Raw genomic sequence first — 26642 nt, 5'->3', positions numbered from 1 at the left:
AAAAAAAAAATTCTAAATATTGAGAAAATCACCTTTAAAGTTGTCCAAATGAAGTCCTTAGCAATGCATATTATTAATCAAAATTTAAGTTTTGATATACTTATGGTAGGAAATTAATATCTTAATGGAACATGATCTTTACTTAATATCCTAATGATTTTTGGCATAAAAGAAAAATCGATAATTTTGACCCATATTGTATTGTTGGCTATTGCTACAAATATACCCCAGCGACTTAAGACTGGTTTTGTGCTCCAGGGTGTCATTTGGAAGCCACAAAGTCCCAGATACATTCTACAATGTGCACCATTCTAATGAACCAGTTTGGCCAGCAATCCCACACACTGCATTTTTGAGCATACGATATGCACAAGAATTATTTTTTTTACAGAAATAGCCAAACTTAACAGTACATTTAATTAAATGGATTGTCCCTGTGCAACAAGTGTTAGTTCAAAAATAAGCAGTGAACCGTGTGAGGCCACTAGGGCGCGTCTCCGGCATAGACAGTAAAAGAACAGAAAAGAGTTGTCGGCGGCGGCGCTGCTCGCGCAAAGACATCTGGGATTGTGGAGGACTGGCTCGAGCGCTCTGATTTCCGCAGTGCAGCGTGGGATAGTGGAAGAAGTCAGCGAAACACTCGTAGAGAAATGGTGAGTGAGGAAGCGATTCAAACCCAGATCGAACGTATTCTGTCGTTTTGAAGTCTGGAAATGTTAGTGTAACGGATTATCCGCAAACTAGCCGCTGGTTGGAGTGGCTAACGCGAGTACACGCAGCCTTTACACAGTCCTCTTTGTTTCGTAATATTTTTAGCAGCCCGGCTAACATTCCCTGCTAAATCCGCCCAGTTTACTCGTGTTACTAATTAGATTGGGAGTACATTGCGCTCGACGACCGCTCTGGTCGGCCAATATTAAAAACCAGTGGGCAAACCGCTTTGTTTTGTTTCTGTGTATCCGAGCCGCGGTGTTGATTTCATGACAGCTCCGTCATGTAGGAACGGACTGGTCCTGTCACTGATCAGTCTGGGCTGTGCCTTTTTACACGCTCCTCTAACGTTAGTCATTTAATCTCGTCCGCACAATACATGTAAAATTAGATAATCATCAAAAGATGGGGTGCTAGCATGTTTTGTGCTACCGTTGTTACTAGCTCCAGTGTGCACGTCCATTTTTAAGAGATAACTTACTTGGTCTAACCGCGTTTACAGATATTATGATTGGATTTTCATCACCGCGTGATGCTGGTTATCTGTTTGCAGTAAACAAACCGCACAGAAACGCGCTGCTTCTCCTAGGTGTTGTCAGTAACTAAGTCAACAGCAACTTAACACAACTGCAGCTGTCAGCGGTTTATTTGTATAGAAAGCGTTGCGTTGCTGTTCGCCATCTGCTTTTCTCTTTGTTGTTTCATTTTTAAAAAGCCTGTGGTTGTCCTACCTGTAAATTACAACAAACACAGCTTTTTTTTTTTTGTGGAGTTGAGAGTTGAAGAAGTTCTAAGGTGACTGGTGTTTAATTTTGTTGTGTGAAGGACAAGAAATGTTGTGTAAAAATTCAAGCCAGGAGCTTATGCTGTGGAGGACTGAACTCAGTATAAATCAAGATGTGTTGATGATGAGAGGATTGGATCCTTGTTTTTGTTCAGGATGTCTTTCTGATGATCAGACGTCACAAGACAACCATCTTCACAGATGCCAAGGAGTCTACCACAGTCTACGAGCTGAAGCGGATTGTGGAGGGCATCCTAAAGCGAGCGCCAGAGGATCAGAGGCTTTATAAGGTCAGCAAAGAAGGTTTTCATATTAATTAATGTGTAAATTATTAGTGTTAAAGCTCTTTTAGTATATCCTGAAGGTTGTGTGTAGTTGGGTCATTCCTTTTATGTAGAAATAAAAGCATTCCAAGTTACGTAATTTCACACTATGTTACAAAATTTGGAGCTGGTAAGATTTTTTAAGAGAAATTAATACTTTTATTCAGCAAGGATGCATTAAACTGATCAAAAGCGGCAGTTAATACACACATCGTTAGAAAAGATTTTTAGTTCAGAAAATGCAAAAACAGCAAAACTTATCAAGATTAATAATTATGAAAAATGTTTCTTTAGCAGCAGATCGTATTAGAATCATGTGACACTGAAGACTGTAATAATGCTGAAAATTCAGATTTGCCGTCACAGGAATAAACTACATTTGAGAATATTTTAAAATAGAAAAGTTCTTTAACTTGTATTGATATTTTAAAATATTAGTGTTTGTGCTGTATTCTTGATTAAGTAAATGCAGCCTCTGTGATTATACGAGTCTTCAAACGTTTTGAACGTGAAAACTACTTCCTTTAAACAGCCTTCTCTAAAGCACACTAAACATTATATATGTGTGAATGTGGGAAAAAGTCTGCTCAAACTCACTTTGTGATCTTGTGATAAAGTACAATGAACTAGTAATATCCCACTCTTTAAAAAATTGTGAGTTTAATACGTTATTCAGTGACAGTAAGTGGGAACATGTGTTGCATAAAAAGAATGGCCAGTTTCTGAATGACCACACACACAGAATATATCAAACATAGGCTGTTGTGATTTGAGTATATTATGCGCTTCATTAAACAATCTCTCCACGTCCCGCAGGATGACATGCTGCTAGAAGATAGTAAGACTCTTGGAGACTGTGGGTTCACAAACCAGACAGCCAGGCCTCAGGCTCCCGCCACAGTAGGACTGGCTTTTCGCATCAGTGGTGAGCTCTTGTTTCAGTCGCTTGCCTCGTTTCCTGCTATGTGATATTCGGTGATCTGAATCTTCCTACCGTGTCTGTTTTTATCACAGATGATGCTTTTGAGCCTCTAAGAATAGAGGCCTTCTCCAGCCCTCCCGAGCTTCCTGATGTCATGAAGCCTCAAGACTCGGGCAGCACTGCCAACGAACAAGCCGTGCAGTGAAGGAGGAACTGAAGATAAAGGGTTGGGGGGAGGGTGGGGGTGAGACAGCGGGGGGTAACGAGTGTCCAAAACAGCGGACAAGCAAAACACGTGCGTTTTAAGATGGCGGTGCGTATTGAGTTACAAAAAGAGGGGGGGGAAGCATGAGTGAGAGTGATCTTGTGTGATATTGTAACTTTGCTGGGAATTTGAATCGCTCTCCCTGTTCCTCCTCACGTCCCATCGAGCACTAGCAGCTTACTCTCACTGTATTGTCGCAAACCCTTCCAGTGTGTCTGCTCATCTACAGGTTAATCCACCAATCACAACGTCCCATTTTGATTTGGTAATGTTTCCCTTGATTTCTGGATGAATTGCTCATTTGTCAGACAGCTGTTAGTCAACCGTCAGAGGTGGTTAGATATCGGAGTATTTAAACCCGTGCTTCTTATTTAATTCACGCAAATGTTATGTTTGGAGAGTTTAACGTTTTGTGCTTTTTGTGTGTGTGTTTCAATCTGATAGGGGCGGGGTGGGTTTGTGTTTGTGGCTGTTAAGGTTTAACAAATGCCCACTTTACTGATCGCATTTACAGTATGCTGTTGTGTGTTAATGAGTATTGATATTATAACTATTCTTATTTAGATCCTGCATAATTTTATTGGGGTGCAAAGGCCATAGGCTGAACCGTTTTATGTTACCAACTTAATATAGTGTAAACTTACTGAGCATCAGAGTGGGCATGGATGCCTGCAAATGAATACACAGCACATGGTTAAGGTGAATTCTGACATACAGTGGTTTCATTGTAAATACATTTTTCCACTCGCATTGTTGCAACGTGTGTTTTGCTTTTCTTTACAGTCCTTTTGTTGGAGGAGTGGTGTGTTGGCCGCTTGTTTCTTTTTGAATATTTGTTTGGAAGCTTAAGTATTGACATTTAATTCCCTGATTTTGTATTTAAATCAAAGGGGAGGGTAAATGCTAGTCTGTTTTTTTTTTTTTTTTTTTGTGTGCGTGTGTGTGGCATTTTGAAATAGTGGAAAGTAAAAATGTAAAGATCAATGAGAATGAAGCCTTTGGGCACAGTTGCTTGAACAAGTGAATGTTTAACTTTAACACAAATGCTGAGGTTGCGTTCATCCCCCCCAAAAAAGAAAAAAACGGATCCTAATGTTTTTGCGAACTCACCCGTATTCTTCTCAGAGACAGCAGTGTTCCTTCACAGTGCTCTTACAAACACAAACCAACAAACAAAAAGAAGTTAAAAACAGAAAAGAAAATCATGCTGCGGTATCTGTAACTGCGTTTAAATTAATTAAAATCAGCCCTTTTCCACTCCTTGTCTAATGTTCAGCGTCTGTTTATTAATGGTGCTGCTTTTGGGGTTTTAGTTTTTTTTTATTATTATTTATAAATGTGAAGATATGATTGCTACATTACAGAATAACAACCAACAATGGAACAAAAGTAAAGAGCGACAAAAGACAGGAGGAAGAAAATTAACAAGAAAAAGGAAAAGCAAGACTCAACTCAGTGTTTTCAGATATTAAGTGATTGAAAATACTATTGAAATTAGTGGAGAAACACCTTGAAATGGGATTTCAAATGCATAAATGACAATTTTCCCATTTGAAACTTAAAAGTGGAAGATTTCTAAGATTAAGTTATGTTTCAGTTTCTGTATTAGTAAGACTAAACGCATCCGTGTAAAAACTTCCCCAAACACTTCTGTAATATGTGGGGGTTTAGGTGCCCTGGAACTTTTCAGTGAAAAGTTCACAAAACCTGAACGATTCAGATTGGATCACCGACGATTCATTCAACCCAGAACCGTCCCAATGTACATACTAACCACCCTAAATAGTATTGAAAATGACTAAAATCTTATAGAATTTAGAACTGAAAGTATGCACATTGGGACACAGGCCGTCTCTCATTCAGACCCGATTTGTAACGAGCCTAGAAGTGTATTTGGAGGACTTGACTGATGTAAGAGACAAGTTACTTTAATAGCTGAATAGCAGAAATGTTACACACTGGAAATATGTTTACAACATGATCAACAAGTATACGAAACAGAGTTGGTTTAAATAAATAGAATTTTATTCAGACGTCCTTAAATTCTTTTCGAAGAAGAGATGAGTTTTAGAAATGAGTATTGCTTAATGTTAATTGTATTTATAGGTTTCACATGAATGTTCACATGCTCACATCTCAGCTTGTCTTACAGACATTTCTCTACCTTCAGCTCAACCTTGCCAAGACAGAACTGCTCGTGGTTCCGTCAAACCCATCGTTTCATCACAACTTCACCATCCAGTAAGGCACATCAACCAAAACTCCTTCGAAAACAGCCAGAAACCTTGGAGTTATGATTGATGATCAGCTGACTTTCTCAGACCACATTGCTAAAACCGCCCAGTCCTGCAGATTTGCTTTATTCAACATCAAGAAGATCAGGCCCTTTCCAGAATAAAATGACTAAATATTGAATCAATACAAAAAGGAAATCCGCGTTTGGACTTTTACAATTACTCAAATTCCTCCATTCAATTTCGCTTTAACTACATGTGTACCGTGTTTTTACTTTGTGAATTATTATTGATTATTATGATCGATCGTATTTTATTTTCGTTATGGGCTATAAGCAATCTGATCTTTAAGAAACCGCTATGACCTGCGTTTTATATTAATTTACACATGCTGGCATCTGTTTTTAACTAAAAGCTTTTTATATAAGCTTATTATTTTTAATATTTATTTCTGAATTACATTAAATAATAAAACGGAAAATTATAGACCCCATTTTATTGATACTTAAAATAGTACAAGCGTGTTGTGTTGAACTATTCTTGTACATACAGGCGCTGTATTGAGCAGGACATAAATTACAGAATGAGAAGGCTTTCTGTTACCACATGTAAATGTCTAAAACGTTTCGTTTATTTGAGAAATATATCTAACCAACTTCATCTAACTGCAATAAAGACAGCGAACAGTGCACGAGTGACTGCAGTGCTCCGTCTGTAACTCCTCCCTCGACTTCAAGCTGCAAATCTCGCCGATCGGTATTCGGTAAGTTCATCTGAGATGCCAGACGCCTCTCCCTGAGAGAGGACGAGAATAGACAGCAGCAGTCATCCTCTATCCATGCTGGTGGGACAGCGCCTAACTATGCTGGCGGAACTAAGAATACACTACTTCGTGTCAGAACGGAAGTTGCGTGACGTCATTCTCGCATAAAATTCAAGGCATTGATGTTTGCCTACAAAACCACCACTGGCTCTGCAACCCTTTACCCAAATGCATTACTTCGGCCCTCTAGACGTCGCTTCATTGTACCATCCCAAAGAAGCACAAAATTACTTTCACGGACTTTTAAATTAAATGTTCCCTCCTGGTGGATGGACCTGCCCAACTCAATCCATCTTCAAGAACTAAAAACACATCGCTTCTATCTTTATTTAAATGTAATGTAATTAATGTGTTTAAATTATTTGCAACATGAAACTGAAATAAACATTCTTATATAAAAAAAAAATTAAATCCTTATAATACTGAGACGTCCGTTCGGATCTCAAGTCACTCATTAGGCTGATACTAGTATCAATCAAAATCAGAATTTTATTTTATAAACATGACAAATCTAATAGAGAACAAGTTAGAAGAGAAAAAGGTGATATGGGTTTTTATCGACAGTTCACAGATGGATGTTGAAACCACACAGGACCAATCGCAGTTGTTGTATGTGCGCATGCGCAGTAGATCAATCCATAGCAGCAGAAGCTAATGGAAAGAGAGGATCGTCTGTTTTAAAGGTCTGTCAATTCAAATATCTTCTCCGTGTTTTGGTTTCAGGTTAAAATAAATATGGGCGTGCCACTACGTGTTTTAGGTTTGAAGAGTTTTATTTAAGTTCAAGATCACATCTCTATGTTAACTCAACCACTCACTATGCGTGTGAACTATCCACAGTAACTTAGTTCATTCATTTTGCACGAGTAAAGTTACAGCTGACGCATCTAACTGCTCTTACCCTCACTGTTGCTTAAGATGAGATAATTAAGTTACTTTCCCCAGTCTACTGCAGAAGAAACGTTTATTAGCAGAGTCTAACTTTATGTTTTTGGAGAGCCAACTTACTTGGCTAGCTTCATCCGTGTACTCCCGCATTAATCCGAGCTGCGTCTAGATGGAGGCTCGTAGACGGATCGTGGCGGCCGCGGGACGCGTGATAATGGACGCGGTGCAGGCGGAGTGGGAGCCGCTGTCTCACTGGGAGCTGGACCAGCGGCTGGACCGAGCCGTGGAGGAGATGATAGAGGCTGACCTGGTGGCCCAGGTCCAGGAGCACGCCGCCTCGGTGCTGAAGCACGCCTCTCAACAGGAGGATTCATCGCCAGCGGACCGGGATCAGACAGCGACTCTGCGGGCGTCAGGGTCCAGGAGCGTCCAGGAGTCTGCCCTGCAGCGCGCGCATGCTACTGAAGCCATGGAGGCCAACCCTACAGTACAGGTGGGTCTGCCAGCAATGCACTCCATGTTAAAGTCATCTGCACGCTTTACCTGACTAGTTCTCAAAACAGGGGAAACGATATTTGGTTAGAAATCAGATAAAGCGAGAATGAAAATAACCCAGAACCAGCATTCACACAGATCCTGTAAAAACCAGAATATATGAGGTAGCCTAATCTTAAAGACCTGGAAAGGTGATCAAAATTCTTCTTATTATTTTTTTAATGAATTAGTTAATTTTTTTTTTACTCAATTTCTACCTGATGAAGTATTTTAGAGCGTCGAATATCTAGCAGAATGTACAGTACCAGTCAAATGTTTGGAGTATTTATGATTTTTTTATCTCTTATTCTCCTCAATTATTTATTTGATAAAAAATACAGTAAAAACAGTAATATTGTAAAATATTATAACAATTTAACATAACTGCTTTCTGTTTTAATATTTTGAATTTATAATATTTTAATTAATATATTTTATTTTATTCCTGTGATGGCAAAGTCTTCAGTGTCACATGATCCTTCAGAAGTCAGTCTAATATGCTGATTTGCTTTGCAATTATTATTAGTGTACAATTACTAATAATGATCCGTGGTTCTTATCAATGTTCAAAAGTTTTTGTCTGGAGACTGATATGTTTTTTTTTCAGGATTCTTTGAATCCAACGTCGAAAAGAACAGCATTTATTTGTAACATTATAAATGTCTTTACTGTCACTTTTGATCAATTTAATGCATACTTCATGCATCCTGTTTAATATAAGTATTATTTTCTCAGTATTTCACAATATAACTTTTTGCTTGTTTGTTTTTTAATTGTATTACTGTAAATAAATGCAGCCTTGGTTAGCATAAGAGACTTCTTTCAAAAACATTAAAAAACTTTTGACCAGTAGTGGACATTTTTCTAATTATACCAAGCTCTAAAATACTTTACAAGGTAGAAATGTTAGATATCTTTATCCTTAAAGGGGTCATATGGCGTTGCTAAAAAGAACATTATTTTGTGTATTTCAGTGTGTTTAGCAGTGTCTTTCTTTGCGTACACTTTTGGGTGGTATTATGCAAATCTTCCCAGACAGTGCGTTTTTAAACAAATCGCATCATATGACCCCTTTAATCCAGCTAGTCATGAACCACTAGAAAAGTCACTGGACCTTAGAATTGAAAAGGTTGAGAACCACTGCTTTTCAACATTCTCGTCATCTTGTTATTTCTTGCAGTATGTGACAAATTTTCTGCAAAGCTCCAACACAGGCTACAGCAAGAACCGATTGTCCGGAAGAGCTCGACTGTCCTTGTCTCACACTGTCCTGCTGTCCCTCACCCTCCTGTCCAAACGCATCAGCTACCGCAGCGTGTCCTCTAGTTTCCATCTGGAGAAGGGGAATATTCACAGGATCTTCTTCTCTTTCTGTGAACAAGTGATCACACAAAAGGATCGGCTCATTCAGTGGCCTACAGGTACAAGTTAATTAAGTGACAATTCCACACAATTGGTTTATTTTATCTATGGCTATTTTAAATTAGTTAATAGGAGTTAATTGATAAAGAAAATCTGTTTATGACATTATTTTTGACAGCATCCTCATTTTAAAGACTCATTTTAGTGCCTAAAACTTTTATCAGTACGGTAGCTTTGCAGGTAGGTCTCTTGAAGCATCTTGGAGACGTCGCTAGTTCTTGTGGATTGAGTCTGTGTCAGTTTGTTCTGTTTCTTCATGTAATCTCAGACAGACTGATGATCAGATCAGATCTCTGTGTGGAGCACTGACTCCTTGTGCAAACAAAAATCTCACTAGATTATTACACTTAATGGCAAAATGAATGTTTCCTTCTGACACATTACAGTAAAAGATAGAAATAAATACTAGTGTAACTGTCCACCAATGTAAATAAACTAATAAAAACTTAATTTTATTAATAAAAACTAACAAAAAACAGTAAATTAAAATACATAAAATATAGTATCAGTGTTCACACTGCATTAATTCATATTATCATTCAAATTAAAACATGAAAAACATTACTTTAAAGCTCAAATTAAATATGAAAAACTGTACTTTTCTCATTTAGTCAAAAAAAAATTATATAAAACATTTTTTTAAAAATGACAAAAACAGAACATTAACCTTAAAATTAAAATGAAAACAGAAGATATAAAAATGAAATCTAATTCAAAATATGAACAAAAAACTATAATAGTATATCAGTGATAATAAAATAACAGTGTTGTAGTTACTACGCAGGTTTACGCATTGCTTTCTCCTTTCCCCCTGTAGGACAGGAGGCCCTACAACATCTGCTTCCTTTCTCCAGCTGGCTGAGTCGCAGTGAGGGTCTGGAAGAGAGAGGTCTCCCTCGAGTGCTCGGTGTGCTGGGCCACACACGCATCCCCATCCGCCTGCCTGCTGGCAAACCAGACAGTGAGAGCGACGCTCCGGAGAACGAACCACATCCAGATTCATGGCTGAACTTGGAACTGGTCTGCAATGACAAAGGCCGCTTCATTTACTGCCACATCAGCAAAGGATCCGAAAAAGACCGAGGAAGCACGTTAGCTGAAAGGATTCTGCAAAACCCTGAGATGGTGCCCCCGGGGACCTGCCTGATAGCCGGAGTCGGATACCCGCTCACAGAACAAATACTTACTCCGTTCTCAGCAGGTCGAAACCCGCAGGAAAACCTCTTCAACCGATCGGTGGGGAGCCATTTGGGCCGATTCAACCAGGCTGTGGCGGACTTAAAGGAGCGATTCCAGAAATTGAGATATTTAGATATGGGAAACTACGACAGGGCGAAAGCAGTGGTTCTGACTGCTTGTATATTACACAACGTGTTTCTGGACATGGGGGACGTGACAAAGGGACTGGTAGAGAGCAGCACACCGGAAGACGTGGACGAGGTAAACGAAGATGCTGCTGGGGTGAAAATGAGAGAGACTGGTGAATCTGCTTTACAGCACATTGGAAGCAGCACCACAATAAGATTTCGAGACTGATTTGCATATTTAAAAGGATAGTTCACCCAAAACAGAAATTGTCATCCTTTCCTCATCATTCTAAACCCATGTGACTTTCATTCATCTTTGCAACACAAATGAAGACATTTTTATTATCTTTTTATCATTTCTGTCCATCCATTCAAAGTTCACAAAGCCAAAACTTTCACTCATCAAAAAGATTAATATGGTTAAACATAAACCATATGAATCGAGTGGATTAAGTCTTCTGAAGTAAAACAGTTGCTTTATATAATAAACAGATTTAATTTAGGGTCGTGAATAAAAGCTGTGAGTGTAAGTAAATAAAAAGTGAATTTCTTTAACAATCTTTCTGTGAACTTTTTGAACCATCAAAGTTTTGGTGGAATGGAGCAAAGTTTCATTTAAAATATAATTAGTGTTTTCAAGGTGAACAGAAGTCTAATAACAGAATTGTCATCTAGGGTGAACTATCACTCCAAAGCTCTGAGATTCTGTATGTGGTTAATGGATGAAGAAAGTTTTGGCATAAAATATTGAAACAGGTTTTGTATGATTTTTTTTTTTATTAACATTAAATACAATTACTCATTTTACATGAATACGACTATTTAAACTAGTTATGTTTATATATATATATATTTTTTTTTTACTTGGTTTTAGTTATTTTATTACTTGAACTTTAACTAAACAAAAGTGAAAATTTATGTTTGAGACAATAATTGCATAATAATAAAAATGCAACCCCCGTATATTATTTCAGTTAATGTTAATGAATTTTTGTATGTTTTTAGTTTAAGTTAATGATAATAACACTGGTCCATTAAAGTCAAAACAAAACACTGTCACAAACTAAGGAATGATATGTAAACGATGACAGAATTGTGATTTTTGGGTGAACTATTTCTTTTGAAGCTCTTGAGATTCTGTGTGTAATTGATAAATATTTTGTGGCATTAAAAAATGCTTTAGCAGAAAACACGTGGTAAACATTTTGTATGATTTTTATTAAAACACAAAAATACTATGTACAACTTGTCCTGTACTCTTTTCACATGAATGTGACATCTTGCAGTTCACGCTGAAGGAAAACCAAGCATTTTTCAACAAATTCCTGTTCAATTCAAGTCTTTTTAATTCTCTGAAAAGGGTTCAACATATCAGGCATTTCTCTAAAAATAAAAAATGCCTTTCTTATCTAAAAAAGCCTACTGTTGGGTAACAGGGGTGTCTGACAGACAGTCTTTGGGCATTTGCGTGGTATTGTTCTGGGACAGGCAAGTTATGGCACGTGCCAAGTTATTGATGGCCTCGATCTTCCTCTCTTCCAGCGCTTTCTGCTGAGCCCACATGTTCAGTTTCCTCTCCTGCAGCTCCAGGTACAGCTGCAGCAAATCCTGAGGAGGCCTGGCGTTGGGTAGCTGTGGAGCCGCAGCGGTGGGTGTGGGCCGTATCGGGGTAAATCGTTTGCCGGCTATGGCTTTGCCCAGCTTGGTGCCATTGAGCTTCACCTTGCGCTGAGCCTCAACCTCCTCGTAGCTCCTTCCCAGCACTTCATGCATCTCCTTGAAGAACTCCCAGTGAACGCTGTTGTTTCCCAGTCTCTTGGCTCGCTCGGCATTTTTGCGATACGTCGCTAACATGTTTCTCCACTTCAGGTCACATTCGAAGGCTTTGACCGAAACGTCCGTGCCATCCTCGGCTCTTAGCTTTGCAGTCACTCTCTCGGCCACGGTCTCCCACAGCTTCTTCTTCTTGCACACAGGCTGGTCAAACTCTGGGTCCATGTCCAGACGGACGTGGACGAGATGCCATGTGGCTTGCAGAGTCCACACAAACTCTGAATGAAAAAGATAGGAGGAAACGGAGGCCACAATTCAGCTTGTGTGTGTGTTTTCTGAAGAAACATGGTCATTATTGATGAATTGGTTTAATTTAGGCTAATGAATTAAATGAACGAATTAAATGCAGGATTAGGACTAGGATTAAATGAATGTGCTTTTCTGATGTCTTTATGAACTTTTTGAAGTGTAAGTAAGAACAATGAAGGGACAGAAATCTCTCAGGTTATATGAAAAAAAAATTTAAAAAATGTTTTTGCTTTTATTTACTTTATTTTTTACATGCTAATTAAAGTATACCGTGATAAATCTATTGTTTTGTTGGTCTGAAGCTCTTCTAAGTGGGAAGGCCCTTCTGCAGCATCAGGCTCATCGTGTCCTCCTCGCTGGCGGTGCCTGGCGCACACACTTACTCAGATCTTACCCGTTTTTGACTTTTCGGTCTCCAAAGTCGTAACCGTAGTTGTCGATTCCTCCACCTCAATGGCGTCTGTGACAATTGACTCGGTGACCTCCATGTTGGATTTAAGTTTTAGTAATCTCGTCGAGCGTTATTGCGACTAATCGTGGACTTTAACAACTCCAGCGATGAGCTCTTTCCGAGCCTTTCGACTACAGCGATGATAATAACAACGACCTCGTCCGCACCCGACAGCGCTGAGCGGGGTGTTGTTGTGCTTTTTTCCGGAAATGGACATGGCGTGTGAGAGGGGATTGTGGGAAATGCTTGCCATTGTTTTTACAAGTGTGTCGCGCGAAAGATAGAACGTCGAAACGTACAGGCTGTTTCCTTCTTTATGGCAAAATAAATATCTGCATGCATTAATATATGACGCTTTTAATATTTCGTTATCTTAAGTATTAAATAAGTCAATAATTGAGCTATCCAGAAACTACACCTCCCATAAGCTTTAAAGAGCCCGAGTCTACAGGCAGCCCTCCCTTTCTGAAGAACCCTCCTGTTTGTTGCTCTACTAAAGATGGCGTCAGTGCAAATGTGGGGCGATTGCGCTTTGTAGCGCGTTGGAAATTTGACGTGAGTAAGATGAAACGTTAACGAAGCCTTCTCACGCTTCATCGAAACATCAACATACACCCAAATAGATCACGCTCAGGTAGCACTGTCGAGGATTTTATTTTTGAGGCCTACCTCCCACTGTAGGCCGTGATGAAATATAGCGCATTGGTTAAAAGACTACATTTCCCAGAAGTCACTGCTCTGGGCTCGTTTTGATTGATGAACTTGGGAGTTGTAGTTTTTCGAACGCTTGTTTATCTGTGGATGGAATGTCAATCATAGGAGAATTTTGTATTAGTTCTTGTGTTCTTTTATTTATTTATTTTTTCGTTTTTTTTTTAATTCTTGATAGAATAAGTGTTTTTTTGCCAAGTTATTTAAAGCCACTGAAATATTGCTGTACCTTATGTTATTAGGAAGATAAAATAATTAAGTTACAAAACAGGGGGTGGTGGTGGCGGGGAGGTGATTCTGGACATCATGTCTACACCTTTAGAGCAAGGAGTTAAACGACATTCGAAAAGTTTGAACAGCACCTCGGAGGTACTCGCCACTCTCCCAGAATCCTCTCTGACCTGGTGTTTGGCTCAGCTGTCCAAAACACGCACGTTAGCAGACAGTCACAGCAGTGGACTGACAGGAGCGGAAAATAAGATTGTCACTGGAGGTGACAAAGCCAGGGATGCAGACAAGAGACTCAAAGCTGGTCAGTGGAGGGCACTGCTGGCCATTCGGACTCAGCACATCAAAGGAGGTGGCGGCAGGATAGCCCGCTACCAATCACAAGGAGGACTCCCTCCTTTGCTGGATCTCCTCAGGCGACCAGAAAGCTCCAGAAAGTTTCTGGACCTGGCACTTAGCATCCTGGCCAACTGCTGCACTGAAAGACAGACAAGACTAGAAGTAAGAAAGATGCTGCTCTAATGTATAGCTTGCGTTGATTACATATATGTAGCTTTCATTTTTTGTGTATGATTAATTCTTTTTTTTATTATTATTATTCTCATAGGTAAGAAAGCTTGATGGCATATCTGTTGTTGGTAAGTCACTCAAAGGCTTCATAAAGATCAGTTTATTTTTCATGCCCTGTTCATATGTATTTATATAGCACCTTAAAACAACATAAATGCTGATCAAGGTGCTTCACAATAAAAAGAGGACAGTCATACAAAAAATACAGTGTTTAGAAAATAAAATCAACAACCATAAAACTGAATAAAAATCAAGACTAACATATCTAAAATTATGAGTAGGCCTGAGAAATATATATATTTCCAAAGATGATTTAAATGCAGATAAAGAGGAGGACAGCCTAACAGATCGAGGTAGCGAATCCCACAGCTTAGGGGCTGATACAGAAAAGGCTCTTTCACCTTTAGATTTCAAAGTGGGACAGTGTGACAGTTAATAGTTTGTCAGAGGATGATCTAAGAGATCTTCGGGGGAGTATGGACAAATAAGGTCTGGGATGTAAACGAGTGCAAGGGTTTAAATACAAAAGTTAAAACCTTGTAATCAATTCTGAATTTAACTGGTAGCCAATGTAGAAGTGCTAAAATAGGTGTGATTTGCTCACTCTTTTTCTTCCCCATTTAGAAGCGAGCTGCAGCATTTTGAACCAGCTGCAAACGTGAAAGGGAAAACTGGTTGACACCAGCATATAAAGCATTGCAATAATCAAGCCTTGTTGCAATGACGGCACAAAGGACTGTCTCTAGATCACTAAAAGACAAAAAAGTTTGCAGTTTCCGTAAACCCCTAAGCTGGATAAAAACTGTCTCTGACAACAGAGTTTATTTGCTTGTGGAATTTTAACTCTGAATCAAAAACAACACCCAGGTTCTTTACGTGAGCGTGGATATTAACTTGCAGATAGAGGTCAGGCCGTCTACCAAATAGGGGGAGCCAAATAGAATGACTTCAGGCTTGTTATCATTCAGCTAAAGAAAATGATCACCCATCCAACTTTTGATGTCATTTAAACAGGCTAGCAAACCAGATAAGGACTTTAACCCGTGTTTTATTGACATGTACAACTGGGTATCATCCTCATTAATTGTGATAGGGAAGCTTGTGAAATTCAAACAAATAGGGAGCATGTACAGGGCAAATAAAATCGGGCCCAATATGGAGCCCTGCGGCACCCCATCCATAACAAAAGCAGGCGATGAATAAAACTGTCCTGTCTCCATAGAGAAGCTCCTCTCAGTAAAATAGAACTCAAACCACTTTAAGGCTGACAGATACCAACCTCGGGTTTTAGCCTATTATAAGAATGGAGTTATCCACTGTATCAAACGCCGCACTTAAATCCAACAATACCAAAACTGCACAAGAATCCACAACTAGTAACAAGTCGTTAACCACTCTTGACAAGGCTGATTCAGTGCTCTGCTTTAAGGAATGTTCAAAAATACATTGTAAAGGCCATTTCACATCAAGAACGTAACGATATTAGCGTCCACACCAGCGAACGATATCTTCTGTTTTATTCTAAGCGCACGCTCGTCTGCCGCTTTAAATTCTCAAACGCGTTACAGCAGGATGGATTCTGATTGGCTGTCAATTTTTTATCGTTCATCAGCTGGAAAAAAATCGTTTTGAAAGTGATTCCAACGATATCGTAATTCTTTGTCTTTATCGTTATAGTTGTGGTGTGGACTCTGCTGTTCTTTAATACTGAAAACGATTTTTAGAACTATATCTTTATCGTTATCTTTATAGTTATCGTCCTTGGTGTGAACGGGCCTTTAATCTACAACCAGGCTGAAAAGGATCCAATATATTTTTCCCAATTAAGTAAGGGGAAAACTGAAAAACAAAAACATTTTCTCCAATACTTTTGATAAGACTGGCATTTTCGTAATGGGTCTGTAGTTGTTGAGAATGAGATCAGATGGATCCAGATTTTTCATTTTCCACATACTTTATAATATATATACTCCGTAACATGAATCTCTTTAAGTCATTATGAAATCAAAATTTACAATTCTTATTATTTATTTTATTTTATTATTTTATTATTATTATCAGATTAATTATAATGACATGCACTATGTAATAAATTCATGTGCCCTAGCAATCTTTAATCAAAATAACTTTATTATTTTAAGATTATTTATATTACAGCAAAAAATAAAATCTTTAAACTTAGCTTTAACATCCATGGAATCATTTCACTGGACAAATGGTTCTTTAGAGTATTAAAATCTTCTTTACACTTAAGCCAAAATGGTTCTTTTGAAAACTTTTCACTGAAGTTTTTTATTGGGGGGGAACCAACATGTTCTTTCTATGGCATCGCATCACTACAAAAAATGCTGCTTATTTACATAAATAGTCATGATCATAAATGCTTATGATCTTTCATTTTTGTAGTGGATGTCCTCAGGAGGAATGTCTCTGTGGAGACCGTGCAAAATCGAGCAGCACGAGCTCTGGGAAATCTCGCCATGGACCCAGAGGGTTCGGCTGAGGTCCACTCTGCAGGTTTGTCCCAGAGTTTCATATGTTTAAAGTAATATAATAATAATAATAATTATGTTTCTCCTCCATTATATACGGTCACAGGCTGTAAAGCACTCTGAGCATTAAAATCATTATATTTCTGTCTCTCTCGCTCAGGTGGTGTTCCACTTCTCCTGCTCTGCTTGTCTCTCTCTCCACCTCCATCCTCTCCCTCTTCACCGACTCCAGCCCCTGAACTCTGTGCTCCTAAAGTGGAATGTGTCCAGTCTGCTGCCCGGGCGCTTGTCTACCTTTCTGACACGCCTGCCAACCGGCTTCTGCTGCTTTCACAAGGCGCTCTTCCATCTCTCGCTTTGTTCATTGCTCCAGAGTACCCTTTAGGTCTGCAACGGGCATCTCTTCGTGCCATTCATGAGCTCACCAGAGGCTGCAGTACAGAGTGCGCCAGAGAGATGTCCAGGTCCGGGGCATTGACTCAGCTGGGGGTCCTTGCCTCAGGAGAAGGTTGTCGGCCTTTGGAAGAGCTAGCTTTGAAGACTCTGGCTAACTTGTGCTCTCAAGGCTGTCTGAGGCCGCTGGTGGGATCGTTGGGAGTCATTCAGAAGTTCGCAGAGGAAGTGAAAAAGGATCCTCTGAAGTCGGGTGTGTTCTTCAAGGCCCTGTGCCTCTGCTGCAGAGAGGCTGTAAACAGGGCTAAAGTAAAGGAGAGCGGGGGACTGGAGGTGCTGATCAGCTTTTTATCTGCCCATCAAAACCATCCGCTCACACGTTTCGCCATTCTAGCTTGTGTGGACTTTGTCTACGATGAATCTGCTCTTGAACAGCTGCAGGAACTCGGGCTGGTGCCGCTGCTGATCAAGCGGTTGGTTGAGCTTACTCACGGAGAAGAACCGGCTGCAGGAAAGATCGATGCCAGCCTGTCCTCTGGTTCTGCATGCTCTGAACTGATGACCTCCTGTTTTGAATCGTTTGACTTCTCAGCCCTTGAAGGGAACAAGAGGGAGGATGTGAGCAAAGATCAGATGTCAGGATCTTCCAGCTTCCTCAGCCTTAGGTTAGCTATTCATAGATTTACCAAAAGCAGAACATAAAAATCATGAAAAAAATTAAGAAAATCATGTACATAATTATTTTCACACTTGGCAGACTAACAGCACTGATCAGGATATGCAGCGTTAAATTATACACCGTTTTTGTTTTTGTTAGTTTTTTGTTTTGCTTTAAATTTCAAGTCAATTTTTCATGTCATCGTTAATTTTAGGTAATTTTACTATCTAATTTTAGTCAACAAAATGTTAAATATTTTCATTGATTAGGAAATTAAACCAAACATTCCAAAATGTAAACATGTTTGACCATTTATCAGTAAGTTTTAAAACCATCCTTGTTGTGAAAACCTGACTTTAATTTGACGTTAATTTTTAGGTTATAGAATGTCGTCTTCTTAAAAAACATTGTTAGTGCATCAATATATTGCTGTGTTATTGTTTTCTTGCCACACATAAACAAAATGTCTTAGTTTTAACACAATTAGGCCTAGTCATCATCATGACTGATTTTTTCGAAATCAGAAACCCTTCATTAATTGCCTTTTTTCTCAGTAATTTCATGATAAGATTACCAAAATCAGAGAGTACATTTTGGAAGTATGGACATGCCCATCATAATTCTATTGTGATCCTTTGTAATTTGATGTGTGAACCAAACAGTGATCTACATGTCTTATGGAAAGATTTTCTTGTATGTTGCTAATTTTTGTCTCTGCTGCTTCCTCCAGGTCTTGGCTGGTTTCTGAGGGTCTGATCTCATCTGAGGGTGAGCTGACTGAATCCCCATGTGGAAGTGAAGTCTTTGGTAGCAGCCCACAATCCTCCATCTCATCGTCACCTTGCTCTGAGATCTCGCAAAGCTCGACCTTGCGTCCACCCCACTTTTCTCCCTCCACCCGATCCAAACTCATCCGGCTCTCATCTTCCTCCTCCTCCGCCTTCTCCATTCCAATATCTCCACGAAACGTACCAGGGTCGCCTTCCTCTTCACAGCCCTCCTGTGCCTCCTCCCCTCAATCAGAGCAACCTCCTTCAGTGACGAAACCTTCCTCATCTCCCCTCCAAATCTCCTCTCCTCCCAGAAAGAGGCTCCGTGCCTCTTCATCCTCCTCTGCATCCTCCTCTCGCTGTAGTGTGGTCACCCTGGACAGCCCCCCTGTGATGTCAAAAACCCCAATCTACCATCATCCCTATCACCCTGAGGCCTGGGCCCCAGAATCCCCCATTCTTCTGCTCTTGTCGCGCTTCTCCCACGCCTCAGACCCCAGCACAGCGCTCATCAACACAAATGTTTTCTCCGGGCTGTTGTACTACCTCACCCAGTACCATGACCCCAGTGGGCGATGCTTTCGGATGCTTGGGCGCCTCAGCTGCAACCCAAACTGCTTCCAGGCTTTGGTCAGAACTGGAGCCGTGGCTCTGATCAAACAGAGACTGTGTGTGAGAGGAGATGAGATCGGGGGACGCAAAGGAGTAACAGACAGACAATCAGAGAAAGTCAAAGGCAAAATCACACAACTAGGTTTGTGACTTTATTAATATACCATATTGAAGCATATTAAGACTGCTGTTTGTTCAAAGCTAAAATGTTTCTGGCTCCTCAGGTTTGAGTCTGCTCAGTAATCTGAGGGTTCAGAGCGAGTCTGGATTTGGCACTGGAGTTCTTACACACATCATGCTGTCAGGCTCGGAATCTGACAAGCTGTACTGTGTCCTCTCTCTGCCTCTGATTAACAGGTATGATTAATTGACTTTCAGCGTTTATTTCTAATGCTTTAACCTTGTAACCATTTGACCTTATAAAATGGTCAAATGGTCAAAAATCTTTGATCAAACCAATTGAACTTTACTGTTTTCTTTTGAAGCAAAAAGTGTTTGAAAATCAGACAAAAAGATAGAGGTACTTTTTATTCTGTACCTAGCAGCTTTAATAAGCAAAAGAAGTACTAACCATTGAACACTGCGAACAAACACAGTCAAGATAAAATTGATGGCGAATTATAAAACTCTAGTTTTAAAGATATTGATTGTGTATATCAAAACAATATGTTTACGTTTGTTTTGAATTATGCATACATAATCTTTATGACAAATGATTCTTTCGTACGTCATTTGTCATGGAAGTGGGTGGGTGCTAAAGTGTACGTTTATTTCTAATGCTTTAACCTTGTAACCATTTGACCTTATAAAATGGTCAGGTGTTATAGTATATTTGACATGAATTCTGTTGTTACTTTTAAAAAGTTGTAATAATGTGGGCTGATGACCATTGATTAACAACCTTGTAGCTCAGATTATGTCTGTCTTTGAAGGTTTATAAGTTACTGTTAAAATAAATTTCCCAGTGGAGAAAATAAGTGGGATTTTTTTCTTGTGACTGTTACACGCCATCAGTTCATGGATATCAAGTTTTTAGGGAGCTAAACCAACCTTAACTGAGCTTTACATGTCATAAAAAGGTCTAATTAAACCATCCTACAAAAATACTAAAGTGAATTTTGATATACATCTTAAAAAAGAGGTGTATTCAAGTAATTGCATGTAAGAATCATGTTTTAATGTATTTTTAAAGAAATGAATGGAACAAAAAGCAAATGTAGTTGATTTGATCACCTTCTTTGTATTTTTTTTGCTCTGCAGCAACAGAGTTCTTTTGAAGAAGCTGCTTTTGGATAGTGGAGGGCTGGCAGCAGCTCTTGAACTGATTGGCTGTCACAGAGAAGATGATGATGATGATGATGAAGATAGACAATCTGACAAATGTTGGGCATTTCTTGCCGGCTGGTTGCATCCTCTTGAACAACCATCCCCTTTGAGATTTAAATCCCTGTACGTCTCTCTTCTGATTGGCTGCCTCTCCAGTCTGCTGTCAAGTTCCAAGGAGGACAGAAAGAATTGTAGCATAGATTGCCAGACCAGAACACAGACAACCCAGTTTCTGGATAACAAATCCCAACCACAACAAAACCAGTCATGTCCCTACTTGAAGGCAAGTCACGACCTAACTTTCCTCCTTGACGATGGAACCCTTCTACTAGCCAATCACGAGGCTGTCACTGGGGAAGACGGAGCCAAAGACGTTGGGTCTGAGTATTTTAGAGCCCTCTTGATGGGAGGGTTTGGGGAGGCCCAGAAAGCTAAAGGTGAGGCCATCCGGATCAAGGACGTGAACACTGGGATGCTCTCACCTGTTCTCCACTACTTACACGGCTGTCGTTGGTCTGACGGAAACAAAGACCGGATGTCAAAGCATGACACAAATTGTCTTGTTTTGTCCTCTCTAGCCTCTCATGGGCTGCTTAGACCACAGGATGAGGATGAATCATGCTCGTTAGAAGAGAAGGTATTTCAGAAAACCCCACTGGCTGAAGTGATGATTGGGGCTTGTAGGTTTTTAGTACCTGGTTTACAACGGTCAGCTGAGGAGCTAAGTGTGGACCTTCTCTACTCGGTCATAAGGAGCCTGACCAAACATTGCTGTTCGAAAAATGGAATGGAGGCTGGTTCGGTCTGCAAGGGTCCTGAAGGATCACCACAGCTGACTAAAACTGAAGTGTCAAAGTGTTCCAAACAACATTCTAAATGCTCTCAAAGTTCCAAACAGGTTGCATCATCATCTTTATATTCTGACACTGAGGCAGCTTGGCTGAGGTCTCTGCTGCCACAAGTGTACTGGTTCTCACAGCGCTACTCTTACCTGCGACTGGGCCAGGCCTGTCTGTCCATACTGCTGCGGCCTCAGGGGCTCCATCCTGCTCCCCTTCAGCCCTCTCTCTCCACTGACTGCTTCCTGCGTTTGGCGCAAGAGGCGGACTGTGCAGAAGGGCTGAGGCAGGACATCTTAAACCTCATCAAAACAGCCCTCAGTTAAAGGGCAACCAGTAGTGGATAGTGAAATGAATGTAATGTATTGTTGGTGTAAACGAATTTAGTAGCTGCTTTAATGCACACACAATACACAAAAAGGGAATGGGAAATACTGGATTATTGGGATGTTTGGGACAAGATTTTCGTTAAACTTCAGTTAGCAAAAATATTTTGAAAAATACTTTGGAGCATTCTAATTCCTACTATTTTCATGTGCACGTTTTTTTCCCAAGACGTGGAGTAGACTGTACGTGTTTTTTTTTTTTTTTTAAGCTTCATTTATTCATCTTATTTAGCAAAAAAGGTTTGATGCTGATTCCATGGTAATCACAGTGAATCCAGATGTTGTACATGATTTTGTACAGTATGTTATGTTAGCTATATTTTTCTTTGTGTATATGCCGCTTTATTCATTTATAGAAGTCTGGATTATCTGAAGTATGTTGGAGTGCCATCTTTTTTTTTTGTGTATATTTATGAGAAATTGAATCATGGAAATGGCCAAAAGTTGGTGGAAGGCAGAGGATGGTTCTCAATAAATGAGCTCTGCATTAATGATGTCTACGTTGTTTTCTTCTAGAATTTGTGCCTCAGTTAGGTTGAGCAGTTTTTTTTTCTTTTTTTTTTTCTCAGTTCAGTCCTGGACTTTTTATTTGGCAAATGGCAAATTTAGTAATTTCTAAATAGAATTAAATAAATACTTAAAATAGTCTCAACCATGTATTGTTTGGGACCTTTCTTAATCAGTCACACACACAAAATTACTGTGAAAACTGTTTATTTCTGTTAAAAATGTTAGAAGCTTGTCCATCAGTATTGACTGGCATCTGAGGGGACGGCCAGTTGAGACAGCAGGGGGCGTCCTGCTCAGTGGTGAGGTCCCTCGTAACCAGTGGGCAGAGCGTTCGTATGAGCGTTGTGGAAGAGGGAGTGATTCCCATCACCCCATGGCCATGGCTGTGAAAGAAAGACAATGCTATTTGAAAATGATTCATGTCATGTCCAATGTATTAAGGATGTTTAACAAAGTGAAGGCATCAACATGTTCTTCTATGTCTGTAGAGGAATCAGAGATATGTCCAGATCATGCACACTTTGACTGAAAAACCCAAGAATATAGGCACCTTGGTTCGAATGCGGAGGTGTGGGTATGGCACAAACTCTGGGGGATCATGAGAATGGGCCTGCATCTTCATGTAAGCGTTTGCCATGCAGACACCCACACCGGGCAAGGCTAATACGAAGGACAGGATCTTCCAGGTCCTGGCTGTGTATGATTCAAATCATTAGTGCACCTATTATTAGAATCATTGATCATTGTGTAAATGTTTTTATATGATCTGATTTGTGTCAGAATTTCTTTCATACTGTGTGAATATGCAAATAACCTAAAAAAAAATCATGTAAGTCACTAAAACTATTTGCTTACCATATAAACCTGACGTAGTAAAGTAATATTTTATTATGGTTCATGATAACATCTGCTTATTTAACCCTGTTTCATCCAGCCCAGCCCAAGAAAAAAAAAACATCTCAAACCTCCTCCTTCATGGCTTCCTTGTGATGCAGCAGCAAGAGCCCGGTGGGCCACCAGAGCAGTGGGAGACATCGCCATCTCTGAAGCACAGACAGTAAGCAACACTTCAAATTATTATTAGATTCCAAGATTATGAGTCTGTAATATTTTTTGTCTTCACCAAAACTGCATTTATTTGATTAATTAAAATTGTAATATTGTCAATATAATAATATTGTGTAATATAATACAAAATGTAACCTATTCCTGTGATGGCAAAGCTATATTTTCAGCATCATTACTCCAGTCTTCAGTGTCACATGATCCTTCAGAAATCATCCTAATATGAAACGGTTATTGTCAATGTCGAAAACAGTTGTGCTGCTTAATATTTTTGTAGAAACCATGATACATTTTTTTTTTCAGGACTCTTTGTTGAATAGAAAGAACAACATTTATGTGAAATAGAAATCATCTGTAACATTATAAATGTCTTGACTGTCACTTTTGATAAATTTCATGTATCCTTCACCGAATAACAGTATTTATTTCTAAAACTTTATGATTATAGTGTAAAACATTGAAAATATTACAACTGGAAAGTCATAAAGATTCTTTTAGGCAAGAGAAATTGTCGAAAAGTCAAATGTAACAACCTTCTACTTGTTCAGAAACCCGTGAAATGTCAGCTGTGTAAGTCTCAGTGCTATTTGTCAACACAAAACATAAATAGTGCCTTCATCAAACCGTGAAACAACGGCAGGAGTCTGGAGAGAACTGAAGCATGGCATGCACCTGTCTGCACATTAACTGCGGGTTTGATCAGTAGTTAAAGTGAAGGTGATGCAAAGCTTGAAGTCAGATAATGAGCAATCCTGACGTGCATCTCCATTATATCCATGTTAACCTTGTATGGCCTCCTTTATACAGTCAGAGGAAAAGGATGTTGTTAATTGTTAAATGTTACATAGTTGTTCTGCTATACGTCTGTTTTAAGTATGATTTTGAATATTTTTATGCATTTTTTTATATTGTTTAGGATGTGGCCTGTTGCTTATCTCGTCCCTTTAAAAAAAAGTTGTCCTTCGATGCTGAATGCTTTTTGAAATCTTAAACCCCCTTGAAAATATGCACATGTAGTAATTATAGTAAAACTGTCATACATATAGATGAGATTATTTTGATTTATTGAATAAAACTCATGTCCTTTGCACAAGGACGAACGTGCTCTCCGTTGTGGGTGGTGTGTTGCATTACTGCTGTTAAAGAATGAAATGCTCCTCCAGTGCTCTTAATATTTTACACCTACAGTTCAAAACTGCTGAAACTGTACATCTAATGCAAAGGACACTTACGTACTCTGCTTCCAAAGAGGGTGGTCAGGTGTTTTCGTTCTTTGTTCCTCAGTTATTAGCCACTTTCTCTTTCTACACCTCTGTCTGTTTGTCCTTTGGTCTGTCCTGGCCTAAACCACGAGACTCCTCCCCACTGAAATCTGTCAGTCTGCCAAGAATCATCAAGTTTATATTTGGTCAAGTGCATGGGCAGATCTGTAATGAAGAGATAGGGGGAGCAATGAGTTAGCTATACTTACAATCAGATATAGGAGATATTGCAAACTGGCTTGTGTTGTAAGAAAATGTCAGCTCACAGATGCAGGATGTATGAAATGTAGAAAAGACAAAGGCTGTTAGTTAATGAAGTAGTTAATGCAGCTGTTCAGTCGAGAGTTGACAGTTGTAGGAGTTACACACACGGCTTGGGTTTCTGCGTGTTTGTGTGTACGTGACTAAGTGTCCGTGAGTGACCTTATGTCACCTCACTTTTGCAGTTTTCTCTTGTTTTTAGGTGTTCACTTCTGCACTTCTCTTTTGACAAACGCTTCAGTTCCGCAGCTCTGGCGCCAGATGCGAATTCCTCTTCTATATTAGCGACTGCTGGGATCATAAATATGAATTATGTTATGTAACCTGATGTTGTCAAGCGGTCGTACACAGATTCGTTGATTAATATTAACGTTCATAAGTAATAGGATTGCTAATTTCGCAAGAATCGAATGTTTGGTTTAAACGGTCGTGTAAGAAACAGCGTGGAACACCTTTCTTATTATTTATCAAGCACGATTTTGTAAAAGTCACATGTTTCGAATTTAAATGTACATATTTAATATAAAAACGCCATGACTGTAAATGTTCGTTCTCATTTTATTTCAGATTATTTATTTATTTACATGTTATATTCATATTAATGAGTGGTTTCACTTTGTTCCCTTCTGATGTTCATTGATTAGAAATAAGTTCTAATAATTTAATGAAGTGTCAATGTCGAACTAAGAGTTTGTATGTGTGTAGTTGTATATAGACTTACATGTCACAAGGTGGCGCTGTGAGTTTTGCATTGCCTGCAACTGCTAGAACGATGAGAAATATTTAATATGTTGTAAGCCTAATTGTTTAAAGGGTTACCGTTAAGGAGCTAATTAGTATTGTTACCCAATTAAATGTTCATTAATCTTTATCTAGTTGTATGTAGTATTACATATTATCATTACACTATCTTTCTATAAACCATAAACTACTTGGAGATTAGTGCACTAAGTGTTTATCCTTGGACTGTAGCCTGTGTTGTATATAATTTTCTTTGTATGAGTCATGTGGCTGACATTTGCTGCCATTTCCCTTCCGAAAAAATAGCTTAAAGATGGTTTATTGGTCTGGCTTTTTTTAGTAAGTTAGTGGTACTAGTTTGAAATTCTTCTGCCGTCTTAATAATATAAGTTATGAGCATGCCTGTACCTTAACAAAAATCATAATCAGAGAGGCCATTGTTTAAATTTATGATTTCTCCCACTTGAATAAACTTTAGTAAAATGTAAAAAAAAAAAAAAAAAAATTGTCCTGAAGTGTGTGTGCACGTTCACTGTGTCTTATTTTGGTATTTCAGAGCTGTTCCATGAAACATGAAGTTATGTTCTGTGTATATTTTCAATGAGTTTGCATTTTGTTCGCATTTGCCCACCATAAACCAAGAATAGCATCTGAAAATTTCCTAATGTTGACTCTTCAACTTAAAGACGTGTTGGTTGAACAAGAGAAGTAACCTTTAGAAATGTTCCATGGCATAAAAATGTTGCTTTGGACAGAGGCACTGACTAAAAGATAAATTGGCCAGCTAAATGACTAACTAGCAATCGATATACTGTATGGCTGCTTTGTGATGAATTCTGTGTGTGAACTTTTTTAGAATGAGAGTAATTTAATATATTTGATCCTGGACTACAAAACCAGCTTTAAGTGTCAATTTTCTGAAATTGAGATTTATACATCACCTGAAAGCTGAATAAATGGGCTTTCCATTGTTGTGTGGTTTGTTAGGATTGGAGAATATTTGTTGGAGATACAACTATTTGAAAATCTGGATTCTGACGGTGCAAAAAAAAAAATCTTGAGAAAATCGCCT

The 26642-nt window shown here is 39.1% G+C and overlaps 5 protein-coding genes across 8 annotated transcripts; 3 read left to right on the top strand and 2 right to left on the bottom strand.

The window, feature by feature from the left end:
- Positions 1–497: 497 nt before the first annotated feature.
- On the top strand, positions 498–4269 carry elob (elongin B). The gene is made up of 4 exons (XM_042754827.1): positions 498–653; positions 1651–1785; positions 2635–2743; positions 2833–4269. The coding sequence occupies exons 1-4, from the start codon at positions 651–653 to the stop codon at positions 2943–2945; spliced, it is 360 nt and encodes a 119-aa protein (XP_042610761.1). The 5' UTR covers positions 498–650; the 3' UTR covers positions 2946–4269.
- Positions 4270–6469: 2200 nt separating this feature from the next.
- LOC109060414 lies at positions 6470–11455 on the top strand. Of its 2 annotated transcripts, XM_019077587.2 has the most exons (4): positions 6470–6745; positions 7120–7443; positions 8665–8905; positions 9724–11455. In XM_019077587.2, the coding sequence occupies exons 1-4, from the start codon at positions 6638–6640 to the stop codon at positions 10440–10442; spliced, it is 1392 nt and encodes a 463-aa protein (XP_018933132.2). In that variant the 5' UTR covers positions 6470–6637; the 3' UTR covers positions 10443–11455. The 2 variants fall into 2 exon arrangements, with proteins under 2 accessions (XP_018933132.2, XP_042610759.1); XM_042754825.1 differs by lacking the exon at positions 6470–6745 and having other exon boundaries at positions 6760–7443.
- On the bottom strand, positions 11413–12937 carry LOC109060534. The gene is made up of 2 exons (XM_019077707.2): positions 12690–12937; positions 11413–12264 (listed from the first exon to the last, which is right to left on the bottom strand). Exons 1-2 carry the CDS (start codon positions 12781–12783, stop codon positions 11633–11635), a joined length of 726 nt encoding a protein of 241 aa, XP_018933252.1. The 5' UTR covers positions 12784–12937; the 3' UTR covers positions 11413–11632.
- Positions 12938–13026: 89 nt separating this feature from the next.
- On the top strand, positions 13027–22222 carry LOC109060323 (armadillo repeat-containing protein 5-like). Of its 2 annotated transcripts, none has more exons than XM_019077487.2 (7): positions 13027–14186; positions 14293–14323; positions 16662–16772; positions 16908–17805; positions 18529–19322; positions 19405–19537; positions 20441–22222. In XM_019077487.2, exons 1-7 carry the CDS (start codon positions 13764–13766, stop codon positions 21669–21671), a joined length of 3621 nt encoding a protein of 1206 aa, XP_018933032.2. In that variant the 5' UTR covers positions 13027–13763; the 3' UTR covers positions 21672–22222. The 2 variants fall into 2 exon arrangements, with proteins under 2 accessions (XP_018933032.2, XP_042610758.1); XM_042754824.1 differs by having other exon boundaries at positions 13027–14195; positions 14302–14323.
- A 210-nt stretch (positions 22223–22432) lies between these two features.
- On the bottom strand, positions 22433–24697 carry LOC109060602 (cytochrome c oxidase subunit 6A, mitochondrial-like). 2 transcript variants are annotated; one of them, XM_019077772.2, is made up of 4 exons: positions 24543–24697; positions 23207–23284; positions 22792–22934; positions 22433–22624 (listed from the first exon to the last, which is right to left on the bottom strand). In XM_019077772.2, the coding sequence occupies exons 2-4, from the start codon at positions 23280–23282 to the stop codon at positions 22535–22537; spliced, it is 309 nt and encodes a 102-aa protein (XP_018933317.2). In that variant the 5' UTR covers positions 23283–23284; positions 24543–24697; the 3' UTR covers positions 22433–22534. The 2 variants fall into 2 exon arrangements, with proteins under 2 accessions (XP_018933317.2, XP_018933313.2); XM_019077768.2 differs by having other exon boundaries at positions 24539–24694.
- Between the last annotated feature and the right edge of the window lie 1945 nt (positions 24698–26642).

The sequence above is a fragment of the Cyprinus carpio genome, unplaced genomic scaffold (assembly GCF_018340385.1).
Source record: "Cyprinus carpio isolate SPL01 unplaced genomic scaffold, ASM1834038v1 S000006601, whole genome shotgun sequence".
NCBI lineage: Eukaryota > Metazoa > Chordata > Actinopteri > Cypriniformes > Cyprinidae > Cyprinus > Cyprinus carpio.
This window is presented reverse-complemented; position numbering and strand designations above follow the sequence as displayed.